Source organism: Rutidosis leptorrhynchoides, chromosome 1 (assembly GCF_046630445.1).
Source record: "Rutidosis leptorrhynchoides isolate AG116_Rl617_1_P2 chromosome 1, CSIRO_AGI_Rlap_v1, whole genome shotgun sequence".
NCBI classification, from domain to species: domain Eukaryota; kingdom Viridiplantae; phylum Streptophyta; class Magnoliopsida; order Asterales; family Asteraceae; genus Rutidosis; species Rutidosis leptorrhynchoides.
Window position 1 is genome coordinate 651305723 of NC_092333.1, and position 16577 is coordinate 651322299.

General features: G+C 34.7%; 1 protein-coding gene across 1 annotated transcript; it reads right to left on the reverse strand.

Moving 5' to 3' along the window:
- Positions 1-13853: 13853 nt before the first annotated feature.
- Positions 13854-15428, reverse strand: LOC139885793 (15-cis-phytoene desaturase, chloroplastic/chromoplastic). Its single transcript, XM_071869546.1, has one exon. The coding sequence runs from the start codon at positions 15371-15373 to the stop codon at positions 13937-13939; it is 1437 nt and encodes a 478-aa protein (XP_071725647.1). The 5' UTR covers positions 15374-15428; the 3' UTR covers positions 13854-13936.
- Positions 15429-16577: the final 1149 nt, after the last annotated feature.

Here is a 16577-nt window from a genome sequence, read left to right on the forward strand (position 1 = left end):
ATTAACTAATGAAATAACCCGTGAAATCACGGTTTTGTTTAAACGAAACAATTTAATAACATATTTTGAGTATTAAATGAATGTAAATGTTAAACTCATTTATTTTAATGACCCGTTTGACTAAGAAGCCTGTCGTTGTTTTTACAAATATATAGAGATGTATTTTCACATACATATGTAACGTAAATAATTTCGTAAAAAGATTCCATATTTGAATATGAATAATATAATAATTCTAATTATATTTATTATATTAAAAGTAAATAATAATAACAAAGTTCATTCAAAGTTAAGTATTTATATTTATATTTTTTATAATAATAATAATAATTATTAGTAATAATAAATATCTTTTAAATTTTTATAGAAAATTAAAATTACAATTTATGAGAGATTAATATTTCCTTTTATAAAAGATTTCGTATTATTTTTTAATTAAATTAATATATAATTATGACATCATCATTATAAAAAGTAAAGGGTAATTTGCTTAATGATGACATCATCATTTTAGAGCTTTATATGACTATATAGATAGATTTGTCTGCAACCTCGAAATATATATGCATCTAATTGATGCAAATAGAACATAAAAAACAAATACACCTATAATTTCCTTTTGTTTCAAAATAACTGTTCCGTTTAACTTTTTAAAGTCTTTCCTTCTAAATTTTGACTTTAAATATTTTTATTTGTGCTACGTAAGATTTGATGAAAAATATATGAATGCATTCGGTCTATGAATGTTTTTTATTGGTATAAATTACATCAAATATTATATAACACAAATAAAATATGTAAAGTCAAATTCCTCAAATGATTCCTTTCTCCTTTTTTTGGCTATTTTCAAACTATAACGTGTGACAGTCACATGTGAGTAGATTGAATCAACCATAAATGTTGATTGACAGTAAAAATAAACATAAAATAGTTTGGAAAAAAAACTTATATTATATTAAATCTATATAATCAAATATATAGTTTCTCGTTCAAATGTATATATTTATTTGTGAACATGTGAATATTTCATATAATTAACAATTTAACATGTAATTTGTGGTAATGAACATATGTTTGTTAATGATATGAGCATTAATTAACATTTGCATGTATTTTGTTGCATTTAAATGCATAAAAACTATAAAATTAAAAAGTTCTCACAGTTGTCACCTTTTTTGTGGTTCTCGTGTGAATCTGCCCATATATATATATATATATATATATATATATATATATATATATATATATATATATATATATATATATATATATATATGTATATATATATATATATGTATATATATATATATATATATATATATATATATATATATATATATATCCCGTTTCATATTATGTTTTATTTATTTATCATATTAGTTAATTTTTGATTTTTTCTTATTTCCTATCCTACATGTTTTTTTTTTTTTTGGATATTGGTTTGGGATCATCCAAGGGGACAAAATCACTCATGCGTTCATATCTCGTAGTTGCATAACCCGCCCTCAACTACTGTCTTGGAGGAAACCCGGATCAATCCGAGGGCATGACCGGTAAAACCCCCTCTCCGCTGCCCCACACTAAGCGAAAGGCGACCTGAGTGGATACTTCAGGTCATAGATAACATTGAGTACAATGTTGCAATTCAGCAGAGTCAAACTCGTGACTTTTCGCTAAGAGAGACATACCACTATGATTTTAGTTTTCTATTAGTCTTGTACATTCAATTCTATAACCTTATAAAATAGACTTTGTTACTTTATTTAAGATAGTCATCCAATTTGATTTGATATTTTCTACATGGATAATGACATGATATGATTAGCTAATACAATGTATATCTCCAAATGTTTTATATCGAATAGTTATTTAGTCAACAGTTAAAGTTATAAAAAAATTCAGTGTAGGTCACATAATTTCAAAAAGTGTGCTAATATGAACACACCGAACTTATTAACCGGATAAATAAAAATGAGGTGACATCGCATCACCTGTGTGGATAATAAAATGAGGCGACATCGGAACAAAAATAGTAGTATATAACCTATTTGTATCTATATAAAATTTAATAAAATGCTAAATAATTGATGTCGACTATGGATATATTATGATATGTTGCTGCTCGATTTTAGGAATTTATATACCTGGCCCGGAAACTGTATCCTCGCGATTGCGAAACAGATGTAGGGTAAATCCTCGCAATCGCGAAATCTTGAAAAACTGGTCTTTGCGTTCGATATTTGAATTTTCGATTCGCGAGAAACTTTCGATCAAGAAACTCGCATCCGTGAATTTCATAACAAAGGTCGTATCGCGATTGCGAGACTTGTAATTTCAGTTTTGTGACGATCGCTCCAAATCCATATGGACGAACACGTCATTCATCGATTTCATTGCGAGGTATTTGACCTCTATATGATACGTTTTGTAAACATTGCATTCTTTTGAAAAGGCACACCATAAATGAATATTTAAATCAAAGGTTTTCGACATCTGATGATTTCTACATATAGACAATCACCGTAAATAATAGTTTACAATAGTAATTCCGTTGACAATGCAGTCAAAATAAGATACATGGTGATGATTTGGTGAATGCAACGTTTCCTTGATAAATATGCCATGTAAGACTCCATGCACATAGCTTGTCTAACATATAAGCAAACAGCGGAAGACTTCTAGGGAACCTGAGAATAAACATGCTAACAAGTGTCAACACAAAGGTTGGTGAGTTCATAGTTTGTATGTTTCGCATAATCTGTATATAAAGATTGATCACAAGATTTCAGTTGTTTCATCCAGAAACGTTTATCAAAATATTCTACGAAATTGAGCACCCTGGTAACTAAACTTAACGTATATATAATTTATACCCTTTGTATAATCATCTTAATAATACACGCAAACCAACGTGTACGCTTCTCAAATAGCATACGTCCGTTAAAAGGCTAGTGCTCTAGCTCGGACGGGGATATCAAGCCCTATGGATCCATATACTGTTATTCGCGCCCACCAGTCCATATCCTATGTACTGGCAGCTACTAGTTACCAAAGCTAAGGGATTTTCGGTTCAAACTCAGTGTAGAATTAAGTATATACTTGTATCCATTGCGTTTAAAATAAATTGCATGTATTCTCAGCCCAAAAATATATATTGCAAAAGCAATTAAAAAGGGAGCAATGAAACTCACGCATATAAATATTGTATATCGGTTAATAAAGCATTTGCATGTATTCTCAGCCCAAAAATGTAGAGAGTAAAAGGGATCTTATGAAATTCACTCAAATCAGTTTTAGTTTTTGTATTCATTTTATAAAACAGCGCATGTATTCTCAGCCCAAAAATATGTATAAAAAGGGATCAATGAACTCACTCAAATCAGTTTTAGTTTTTGTATTCATTTTATAAAACAGCGCATGTATTCTCAGCCCAAAAATATGTATAAAAAGGGATCAATGAACTCACCTTAGCAGCATATAAAGTCGTTCACCAAAATGTGACCGAAACTCGGATTACCAAATAACCGTAGATCTCAACCTAGAGAACATATGTTGGTCAATAAATGTCTATCAAGCTAGGTCAGGTCATAGTGTATCACAATCCTAATGCTCGATGTCGACATATAAAAGTTATCCAATGTTGTTTCAAAAAGTCAATTTTGACAATAGTTCAACAAACGAGACGTACCTTATATAAGGATTCATTTACTCGGTTGGTAATATTTAAAAGTTCACTTTATCAATCTCGTAAACAAGTTGTTTAAATCTTAATTGCAGATTCAAAAGCAATTTCGATTAACGTCAATCATAATTCAGTTGATCATATCTTTTAATCCGTTTATCGAAACTATTCGATATCTAAATGAAAAGTTATTGATTTTTTGCCAGCTTTCCAAAAACATGTATATCATATACCTTTTACCAGTAGTATATGTATTTAATTAGTGATTCATTAGAAACTGTTTAACGACGAAATTTAGTATACAAGCATGCATAAACATATATACTCGAGCACTAGACATGGATACACTATTAATTTATAAAAGATAAAATATAAATGCTTACGTATCAATATTGTGATTCAATATTTCAGAAAAGTACGTAGACGCAACGAAGATGATAAACACTAGGTTTGACTTGAGAACAATACCCTTGAACATTATCCATAACGTCCATAGCTATAACCCATAGTTTTCTTATCTCTATCCCGCTCGAAAACCCGTTTTGAAAGTGACACGCCCATAACCTCGTCGTAATATTTTATGTAATAATAATAATAATAATAATAATAATAATAATAATAATAATAATAATAATAATAATAATAATAATAATAATAATAATAATAATAATAATATTAATAATAATAATAATAATATTAATAATAAGATTAATAATAATATTAATCTTAATAATAATAATAATAATAATAATAATAATAATAATAATATATATAAATATAATACGAGAGAGATAGATAAGAGTTGGAGTGCATCAGAAATCAGAAAAACGCTCGAATTTATAGATGTGGCCAGATACAGACTACCATGCGATCGCATGGCCTTCAAGCATATTTCCCATGTGATCGCATGGGAAGGATTTACAGCTCACAAATTTTTGTCTCGTTGTTTGTCGACATATTATTTAATTATAAATATAATATAATTAATTTATATAATTAATTATATATTATATTAAATTCACGTGCATAGTGGACTTGTAATTTTTGTTCCGATAAGTCGTACGTTGTCACTCGACTTATGTCTCAGTTCCGGTTTCTCGAATGCATTTTCGTACACTTAGAAAACTAATACTTTATGTTTCGTGACACGTACCTTTGTCAAAATATAGCCTTAAATTATCCATAAACTGTACCACTCAAAGTATATCTTAAACTTTCGAGTGTTTTGGTCATTTACTTCTATAAATCATCGTCTCGCTATTTGTTAAAATACATTTACTTCAATTTTTACTGTAGCAATTCACTGTAGCAAATTCAATTTCACTGTAGCAAGTAGTGATTTTCGAAAACACTGTAGCATTTTGGGTACTGTAGCAATTTGAAAATACTGTAGCATACTGGTTCATCTTAAACGCTTTAGTTAACTTATCTGAATATCAATCGAATCAATAAACGAATGTTACTATCGTTTACTAAATAACTTGAAATTATATATATGTATATATCTTTTTAATATACATAAATCAGTTTTTAAATACACATTAGAAGTTATTTATAAATAAATTTTAATAATAAGTATTTCAACTTATCATATATATTCAAATAGATATTTAAACCAATAAGTTTAATGTACGGTATCAAACAATTAATACATTGTTAACTTTTTAAGTTATAGTATATATGTATTTATTTATATATAATTGTTCGCGAATCGTCGAAAACAACCGAAGGGTATTTAAATATATAAAAGTAGTTCAAAAATTTTGAGATTCAGTTTTACAGACTTTGCTTATCGTGTCGAAAACGTTAATCATACAAGATTAAGTTTAAATTTGGTCAGAATTTTCCGGGTCATCACAAGTTTTCACCCTTATCTTTCCTTGAACTTTGCGTTGTTGATCCTTATCTCAATGTTCAACAAATAAATCTAACTTTTCTGCTCCAAATCAAGTCTAAATCAACCAAAACTCTTCACACATCTTCAAATCAATACAATCTCTAATCTTAAACAATAATTCTATAAATATCTTCAATATGCACGAAAAAATAATAGAAATAGGACCAATATTGCGAATGAAATATGCATGATTTGAGAAATATCAAATCTCCCACACTGAAATCATGTTTGTCCTTAAGCAAGTCTATACCCCTTAATATCAACCAACAAGATCCAAGTCTTCAAAATGTGTATAGAACCATAAGATCATAAGAACTCCTAAAGTAACGCCATGAAAAGAGAACCAAAGGTACAATTTTGGTCTTAGTTGAAAATGTGGGTGCGCCATAAATAGTCATCCTCGTGTTCAGGACAACGACACTCATCAAGTGTATCAACGTCCACTCTGATGACTCTAGAGCAGGGTGCGCAACTGAAGGAGAGTCGTGGAATTTAAGTCCCACGTGACTTAATTTAGTTAAACCGTTTTTTTGGATTGGTCCCTAAGTAGCTCTCGTGGTTTGGCTTTAGCCCCAAATTGCTTTAATGTATATGGAATAACCATTTAACGGACAATTGTACAAGGATCATCCATCAAGGTAAATGATTGTTTTAGACTGCACAATTAGGCTTTCACCCATTTTACCCAATGCTCCGGCTATTACCATAGATTGACCTCCGTATTTAACCTCACCGGGTAATTGGTGAACGGACAAAATGTACATTACCGCAAAAGCCGAAGCTATTGCTTCGGGTTTCGTGCTCTTGGTTAAGCCAAGCCTTCCCGAAGTACCTAACATCATTATAATGCCAATAGGAAAATAAAGTAGGTTATGAAGATGCTACATTACGTCCAGATATTATTGAAACGCCATTAGATGACAAAATCTGTAACTGTTAAGTCAACTTGTAATGAACGAGTATAACCAGGCTAAAAAGATGATTTGATCTTTTTAGGAGATCATCTTTAACTCGCAAGAACCAAAAAATTCTACAAATTCCTCAAAAACACTTGTATATCTTTTAAAAAATTAGGTGATATATGTTCAAAAGGAAAAAATCGTCGAGAACAAGAAAAATCCTTGAGAATTAATCTCCGTCCTCCCCACACTTGAGATCATGCAATGCCCTCGCTTGCATGAAATCAGACAAAAGTAAAAAACTGGATAGGACTAAAGAGAAAAGGGTAACAAAACTACCTAGATTTTTAGATCCGGAGATCGTGGAAAGTAGGTGACATATTGTAACATCCTCAACCGGGCCTAGCTGTAAGATTACTAGTTTGCCCTTAAGTTGGTGTTGTGTTATTATATACTTATATTTTTTATTTAATGTTTATTATTATTTAATGATATGGTTAGGACTAGTTTGTGATAAGGGTCACATAACAGGTTTGTTTATTTATTTTGAACTTCGTTTGGGTTGCCAACTGATGTACGAAAGATATAAGATAACTGATAAATACCCGTGTGTCACACATGTGGGAATTAACCACAATTTAGTGACTAGTCTGTGTTCTTTCTTTCCATTTCTAGACCCTTCTTCTCAAAACACCGTACCTTCACTCTCACTTACATCAAAACCCTAATCTAGAATCCTTGTTCTTGAGCTCGAATCTTTCTTACTATCTTGTTCCTTGTGTTTTACTGATTCTATCATGGTAAGATTTGTAGCATTTCATGCTTTAATCTTCAAGAAAATTGGGTTTTGTGTTAGTTTTTACAAAATGAGTAATTTGGGTCAAAATGGTTAGATTTGATGTTGTTTGAGTCCAAATCTTGTGGGTTTATGTTTCTTAATATATAGTGTCTTCGATTTGGTCAGTTTTGAGGTCATAATCGAGCTCTAGAGCAAGAATTGGTCGATTTTGGGTAAAACCCGTCACGTTGGCTTCAGCTTCTGCAGATAAACACAGTCAGCCGAGTGTGTCGAGACACTCGACCGACCGACTCAACCATCGACCGAGTGTGTAGACCCACAGCCGAGTGTGTCTGTGAAAGACCATCGACCGAGTGAATAGACACTCAGCCGAGTGAGTGTAGACAGTTGACCGACTGTCTCTGACAGTCGACCGAGTGTCTTGGGCAGTGAATATTTTACCAAGTGTTGATTTCTTGCCGTTATGCTGTCCGTTTGTATTTTGACGTTCAGGATGTAAATTTTGAAAGTGCACAAGTGTTAAGCAAAAAAATTTAGCGGACGCTTTTTGATAAAATTTTCATATTGTGTTGTTTTATGTTAACGGACAGAAACTAACTTGTGTATATGTCTTTCTCAGGAGAAAAGGAGAAAGAGAATGTTCAGTGATTAGATAGCTGAATACCTCCTCGTTTGCTGGTAATCGGTGAGTGGGACTAACTGGAGAATATAGTATATAGAAGCATGTTATATTATGATTGCCATGCTTGTTAGATATACTTATTGTTGTGGTTAGTTAATACTTGTGATGACTGCATGTTAGTTGATGCTTGTCTGCTGGAGCCCAGTGTGTCCCTATTGTGTGGTAGCCTCGGTAGGAGAGATCAACCTGCGGGTTGGGTTCCTCTGTGGTAGCCTAGACAGCCGTGGTGTATATATATGTGAATGACGAGTCCGTCGCGTGTGGATTATGTATATACATACGGTGGTGGAGGAAGTTCTGGTAAGCCCCAGTCCGATCAGCTGGTGGTTAATGGTTTGGCCGAGCCGCCAGAGTCTCTGTAGACGGCACTTGGGTGATGTTTGTGTGTTAGACTATGTGACATGATTAGTATAACACTTGTGTATGCTATGGCATGTAGTTAGTTGTACTCACTTAGCTTCGTGCTAATTCCCCTCCATCTCCTCCCTGCAGGTTATTAGCTTTTGTAAATGTCGCATTTTGGGGAGAAGACGGGCACGACGATGTTATGTTTGACAGGGTTAACTCTGATGTGGTCTTTTAGAATATGAACCGTGTACTTTTGAAAACAGAATGTATTTACATCTTTTCCTGTTAATATGTAATTTATTTTAATGATACGTGACATCAGTTTGTACAAATGTTGATATCGTATTTAATTAATATTATGCTTCCGCCACGTATTTAAAAAAAAAAAAATTAGCGGTGTCACACATATGGGTGAACTGAGTGCCAGCAAGAACATCGTCATATCCGCGATCATCATCATACATCAATCATACAAGCAATTTGCTGAATTAATGCCAGTCTTTAAGTTACACACACCATCACATAACCTGAAATCACATAAACGCACGGGCACACACAATAGATGGGGCGGTACTTCCGTAGTACCAAACACACCATCACAACAATCCAAGTGCTTGCATAACAGTTAAAAGTAAAGATTATCCAAGTATAAACCAAATAAAATATATCAAATAAAAATTATTTTAACAAATCACCAGACTCTTCAAATCAATCAATCAATCAAACTGCATCCACTTACAAGAATCCCCAATAGGGACCACCTCTAGATCCTCATTGCTCTTGTTGATCATGTCCATGTTGCTGATTATACGCACGCTAATGAGCCTCCTGAGCCTGAGCTAAAGCTGCATCCGCATCATACCTAGGATAAGGCATCCCTGATCAAACTCGTGGCTCATAAGTCAGATAAGTGGAAGTACAGAATGTCGTGGATCATCATGGTGTATCATGTCCGATCAAAACATGCATTCATATCAGCACTTAATTCCTGGTAATGCATATCCATACTAACATGTAGACCCTGAAACCTCTCAGTGAGGAAATCACGCATACCGTCGTCAAACCCTGAACCACTAGTACCAGCCCCACTACAACCTTCGCCACCACTGAGTGGACCGTGCTCCTTTTCATTATCAAAAATTGGATCTCTATGTAGCCACGTACCTCTGTAAGGGTATGCTACTATAACACCCCGTTAAAATCCATTAACGGAATGTTAACTATGGTCCCAGTACTCAGTTTAACTTCTACGTAACAGCAATGTTCTACAGCGGAAGCAACTAATACCTGAGATAAAAAAAATCAAAACGGGTCAACATAAAGTTGAGTGAATCTACAGGTTTAAGTAAATAGTTCATCATATGTTTCGTAAAACAGTTTCCATAAATCATTTGTCGAAAATCAGTTCTCAAAAGTTTGCGTTCAGCAAATGCCAAGTGTTAAACTGTTTGAAATCAGCGATGTCAACTTTCAACTGTGGGTGACATCAAAAAGTTCTTTTTGTTTCATCTGTTTGTAGACATTACCATGTCTAGTTTCAAGTTCGTAAACATCAAGTTTAAGTAACATTCATCGTAAGTTAGGCCACGAAATTTCTGAAAAGCTTCGTAAAAGTATACATTTATCATGAGCACTTGATTATAAGACTTTAACCCGCAGATAGCTAAAGCACTACACGTATTCCTTTTACCCTTTCTAAGCATACATTGAACAGGTGTACAAGTAACAACAGAATAAGCACCTCGTAGGTTGAGGCGAGGTTTGTCAAACCTAACGGTACCGTCCCTATAAGTCGAGCTTACTTAAAGTAATTAATATAATCAAGCTAAGGGATTTCTGATCTGAACTCATATTATATGTTTAAGTTACTCGTGCCTAATATGTAAAACATCTGTAAAAATAGTTTAAGAAATAGTTTCAAAAGCAGCATGTATCTCATCCCAAAAATGTTGATGAAAAAGGGACTGTAGACTCACCTTAGCAAAAGCACTGAAATTTCTTAGTAAAACCGTACAGTAGTCGAACAATCACGACCGAACAACGCAACCTAGTCAAATAGATCATCTTAAGTAAGTACATAGGTCACACTATGTCAACCCATAGTGTACGCATAGTCCTAGTGCTCAGACTGACTCAATATACAAGTAAAAGTCAACTAGTCCAAGCAAGTCAACAAAAGTCAACCAAAGTCAAACCAAAAGTCAACTCGGTCAAAGTGGTCAACTAAAGTCAAAAATCTCAGTAGGTCATGCAATCATGGTCAACAAGTCAAACCTAAGTCAAGTAACAAGTTATAGCTCACAGTCCAACAATTTGCACATTCGCAGTTTATCGCATGTCCTTAAAATACGCGCATCATAGAAAACATCGGGTATAACTCTTAGCACATAATTCATGAAGATATGTAAAACTCCATATCACAAATAGACTCAAAATAGATTCCAAAAAGTCTAACCTGAGCCTCATACAACGTCTACAAGTTGGGTTTCAGAAAGGGTCTAGTTACGGTTTACCAAATCAGTTTCTGCCCACGCGTCAGTTTTAGAACATTTCTATTTTAATATTGAAAATGGATTTTGACGAACGGACAATTGGATATGACTCCAGACATTCTAAAATTTTAGTGATAAAATAATCAAAGACATTCATTTAGCCAATTTGTACAGATTAGCATAACTATAAAGACCGTTCAGTTTTAGACCATATTCAGACATATCATTTGGTCAAGCTTATAACTCATGGCATTTCACGTTTTCAGAAGTTAGCATACAAATGAGATACATTAGGAACATATAAACAATTATATTCCAGAATTTCATGGTCTCAATCAATTCCTAGTTCACTCTAGGTAATTTCTTTCACATTCGAAAACAGTTTAAGCTCACTTACAAAACACAAATCTTCGTTTTGACACACCGAGAGCATTACAAAAGCTTTTGACGCAAATCTTAAGTCCAACATGCATGATTTTTCACAAGGAATACAATGGTACACATTTCAATAGCTAAATCACAAATCACATAAATCAGAAAATTCGTATTACATGCATAACCTAATCAAAACTTCGATTGCACATAACTTGAGCATACGATAACGAAATCAAGCGAAATCAAAGTCCAAACTCATTAATTTTTCGACACCTATCCATATAGATAACATAGAATATGAGTATATAAACCAATTTGATCAGATCCATGGCATACAAATTCGTGATTCATAGCAACGACAACAATCGAGCAATTTAACGACTAACGACAACTCTAATCGCATGTAATTGAGCACTAGACTTCAATACACTATGTAATTAAATAAAGATGTAAACATGAACAATCAAATTAGGGTTCTAATATTTATACCCTAGATCATGCAATTGTTGGTACTATCGCGTAGAGGAGAACGAGACGAGCACGGATTCACATCCAATTGAACGATCAAGCAAGCTTTTGATGGTGAATTGTGGATGATTATGGTGTCGACATTAAGAGGGTGTAGGGGGCTGTTCTTGGTCGTGGTTTTGATGTAGTGAAAGAATATCATCCTTTTGTTTGATAAAATTAGGTTTAGGGATATTAAAATGCAGTGTTATATTGTTTCCTTATATAGTTAGGGCCTAAATTAATAACCCAACAAGGAAACTAGCAAGAAACAAGTCCATTAAGGGTTCATATGAGTAACTTTGGCCGAATGGCCCTATAAGGGGGTCTCGGGCTCAGTTTTGCTAAATTACCCATGCGCGCGTGGTCCGTTTCGAGTGCCGTTAACCGTACCGGGTCTTCGGAACGTTAACTAGTCGTTGAAACAAATGAGTTTAATTTACTAAATAAATAATAAATTAAATAAGTTTTTCTTAAAGTCAATAATTATTAAAAATAACTATTTTATCGTTTTTCTGAGTTCCGTAAACTGAAAAGCTTTCTAGGCGATTAACTTAATCGTGTCGTTTTCTAGGTATTTCGCTATCCGAAACAAGTTCATCAATTAATATAAATATATTAATTCAAGTAATCCACTAGGATCATGTATGCATTTAAATCAAATAAACACATAAAGTTCTAAGTAATCACCGTTAAATATTTAACGGACAAGTAACGATAGTAAAGGAAAAAGTCGGGTTGTTACAGCTACGTTCTGAAACTTAGTTAAAATCTGACATGAAGCATAAAGAGTAATGGCAAAGTTATGTTCGTGTTAATGGAGATCTCTTGATTGATAAAATGTTTGGTGTAAATCCAAGGTGTACCGAAGTTAGAAGGGCTTCTTACCTTGTCAATATGGATCATGTCTTGTCGAATCTCAAACTACTGCTTGTGACCCTAACCCTTTGGTTCCATTTGTTAATTCTCATCTTGAGAATGATTTTGCTACGGCTTCTGTTGTGCCGGAACCATTGGCTCAATCAAGCGAGCACACTATTGAACCTGTTTCGGATTCTGTCGAGCACATGATTGAACCTGTTTTGGTTAAAGAAACTGTTGAAATTTTGGTGTTTCCTTGCAAGGACAAAGCGTGTGAAAAGAGATGTTCAAGAGCTTGGAGATCTGCTTTGGAATATAATGTTGAGTTCGTGTGTTTGTCGAATAAAGGTATAGCGGTTTCGGATGTTAACTTTGGTTTCCCTTGTGGTAAAATTTGTTTTAATGGTTTTAAAAATCTTGTTTTCGGAACCGGTCAAGTTGTCCCTTCCTCTTTGTTGAGTGATTCCAAGGAGTTGGTGGGATCGGGTTCTCCTTTTAAAGAGTTGTTGATCGGGTCCATGATAATTTGTAACCCGGTTGTGGATTTGGATAATGAAGTTGAGGTCGAGTGCGGTGTAGATAAACCGCCTATTCCAATCGTGTCTTCTTCTTCTATCACGTTGGTTTCTCCCGATTCGAGTCCGATGGAGGGAGTTACTAAGGACACGCAGGTTGATTTTGCTACGGTGGCTTCCAAATTCGACAAGCCTTGTGATACCTCGGCTATGTTACGCCCGAATTTGGCTAATGAAAATGGTAATTTGACTTCGGTTCTATCTATGGACGCTTTTGTTTCTATGATGGATACTATGGCAGTCGAGCCTGAAAATGGTGAAACCATTCCTTCATCTTCTAATGTGGTTAATTCGAAAACGACTAAAGGGAGGAACTCGAGAAGAAGACGCCGAATTCAAGGAGCCGAGATGAAGGAATTCGGTGAGTTCATCAAGAACGCTTAGTAAAGTTCGGGGGAAGATGGTTGCTAATCGCTCGTCTTTCGTTTGATTAGTCGTTCTCTTTTTCGCTCTTTGTAGGATGTTGTATCTTAGTGTTTTCTTTTCTTTTTGTTGTTTTGATATTTAGGTTTAGTGCGAGCTTGGTTTCCTTGTTTATTCTTGTTTTAAGCTAGCTTCTGTTTCAGTTGTACGTTCGTCGGAGCTTCAATTTTTGTTGAAGTATCTTCTTTAATATAAGGTTTCGTTTTCTCGCTGCATATTTACATATATAAATAATAAATAATATAAATATGAATTACAATTTTTATAAAACTCAAAGACGATCGTTTATGTTCTATTTTTTCAGCACTTAAACTGAAAATGCAAGTCCAACCTTTTCGATAATATACAAAACAATTGTGGCAACAAAACTCAAAAATTTACAAATGCAGTTTCAGCTTATGAAGCTTGTACCAAAGATCGATCTTTCAGTAAAGCCTCAGCAGCCATCCGACCCGAAACCAAAGCCCCATCGAATGTAGCACTCGTTCGATAATCCCCACACACGTACAACCCAACACCAATCTTCGGGTTCTTCTTTAAATCCGTAGGTGGGCATTGGTTCGGTTGTGCAAATTTAACCCGATAAGTCCTCAGATACTTCCACGAGCCCGATACTTCCTTTCCAAACCAACTACCAAGCTCGTCGATCACTTTGGCCCGTAACACCTCATCCGTTTCATCTTCATATAATCCAATAAGCGAAACCGACACCAATACTTTCCCTGGCGGGCCATACGAAGGAGCCACATTCGTTGCAAAAAACATATTATTCACGATACCACGACCCGACCCGTTAATAAACAGAACCGGGTCATAAACTGGAACTTCACTTCTCTCCGCCGAGAAATACAGACAACCCGTGCTCCGGGCAGCCCGGGTTGACTGGGCCGGACGTTTGATCTCATTTGAAATTCCCGCCAAAAGCTTAACGACCTCAGGTTCTTCAACTGCTACGATCACTCCGAATTCAGCTCTCAAAACGTCACCGTTTTCTAATCTAACAATGTAATTCAAATCCGATTTCTCAACTGAAGCTACACGCGTGTTTAAAACGATTGAATTCGACGGCAATTTAGCGGCTAATTGTTCTGGAATTGCTGAAATTCCGTTCGCAGGAAGGGTGTTATCTCCTAAAGCTAAACACTTGAACACAAAATCGAATAATCTCGATGTCGTTCCGAGCTCAGTATCGAAAAAAATCCCTCCGAAAAACGGTCGGAAAAACCGATCCAGTATAGAATCCGAGAACCCGATTCGTTTCAGCAAGTCAATTGTAGGAACCTCATCAGCTGAAAATATTTGATCATCGGTCTGAGTCAAAACCCTAATTCTAGTCAACGCGATCAAAATTTTATCAAATAGACTTCCAATAGGGTTAGTCAGAGAGATAACAGCATCTGCCACGTGGCGTAGGGGATCTGCTACGGTATGAAACGTTCCGTTGTAATAAACTTTAGCACCGGAGTAGAATTTTAATAGATTTAGGTTTTTGTAATCGAGTAATTTTTTGGCTTCAGGGTAACCGGTGATGAATATTTGGAAGCCGCGGTCGAGAAGGAAGCCGTCGAGGGTGTCGGTACGGACGCGGCCGCCGACGGCGTCGGAGGATTCGAGGAGGAGGAATGGGGTGTTGTTGGAGTGGAGATGTGTGGCAGCGGCTAGACCGGATAGACCGGCGCCGATGATGATGACTCCGGTTTTTTGGTTGGTGGCTTGGGTTAGGAGTGGAGGGGTAGTTTGGGAAATTTGGGAGGTGATTTTGAGAGGGTGATGACGGTGGTGGTGGTGGTGGAAGGGGTGGTGGGGAATGAAAGAAAGAGTGGTGATAGACATTGTAGCATTTTGATTGGGTGGTTAGGTGGATATTTGGATATGGTCTAGTTTTGTTATACAGAGTTAAGTTATCCATAGTTTTATTTTTTGAATGGCTAGAATATTTTCTCTCCTTTTATTTATGCGAGGTAATAAAATTATAATTAGCTACATGTTTATTGATTACCAAAGGTTCATTGTAAATATGTAACTATGATGTGGAAGTTATGAAATTACTTGACAAAATACAATTGTGTTGTAATTTTAATTTTATTAATAATTATTATGGCCTATACTTTTGCAAGCAAGACTTATTTACTAATATGCATGAACAAAGCATGAGAATAAGTAGAGAATTTTGTGTCATACCCCGTCCTAATCCATCTGGACGAAGTCACCAACATCTGATCCCATTGCGATGATCGACTCCAAATAATGTCATTAAAATGAGCAAATGCACAGGGGACGATTTCTTTCATACCTGAGAATAAACATGCTTTCAAGTGTCAACCAAAAGGTTGGTGAGTTCATAGGTTTATCATAAAACAATAAAATTCATCATTTTGATAGACCACAAGATTTAAATGCTGCATGGTACAAATGGGCCCGAATCCTATACCCACCTGTAATGTACATGCGATATCTTTTAAATACAGTACACCTTTCTCGTGTACGAAATCATCTTTCATAAATCTTAGTAACCGTACACATATCTCGTGCACAAAAATAACATACACATAACCTGTGTATAAAATCATTCTCTCGATACATAACATTCACTTTTCATTTCTTTCATAGCTTGGCTTGATAACCGACCTTAACATATAATGCGCATAATAATATCTCCAAAACAGAACATCTCGTCTGTATAATAATCATATAAACTTCGAAGTACTAAACACCACGGCCACTAGCTCTTCCGTCTAGTGAACATTCTGGGTGGGGGTGTTAAACCCGGTAGCTACCTTTAGGATTCGCGTGAATTAGGGTCATACCCGATTCTAATTCTTAGGTTACCAAACAATAATAATCAGGGGAAAATATTCACATCAATTGGTGGCAATTATCATGTCCACATAATTCAATAATAATTCACAGAACTTTTGTCTGTATAATAATTCATTCGAGAAATGTTTTGCTTGTGTCTATCTCGTTAAACATTTATAAAAGCATTTCATGTATTCGCAGTTCAAAATATATTTCAAAAACATTTAATAAAGCAGTT

Excerpts from the sequence above, each read along its gene's own strand:
- LOC139885793 (XM_071869546.1), bottom strand. The coding sequence starts at position 15,373 with ATGTCTATCACCACTCTTTCTTTCATTCCCCACCACCCCTTCCACCAC.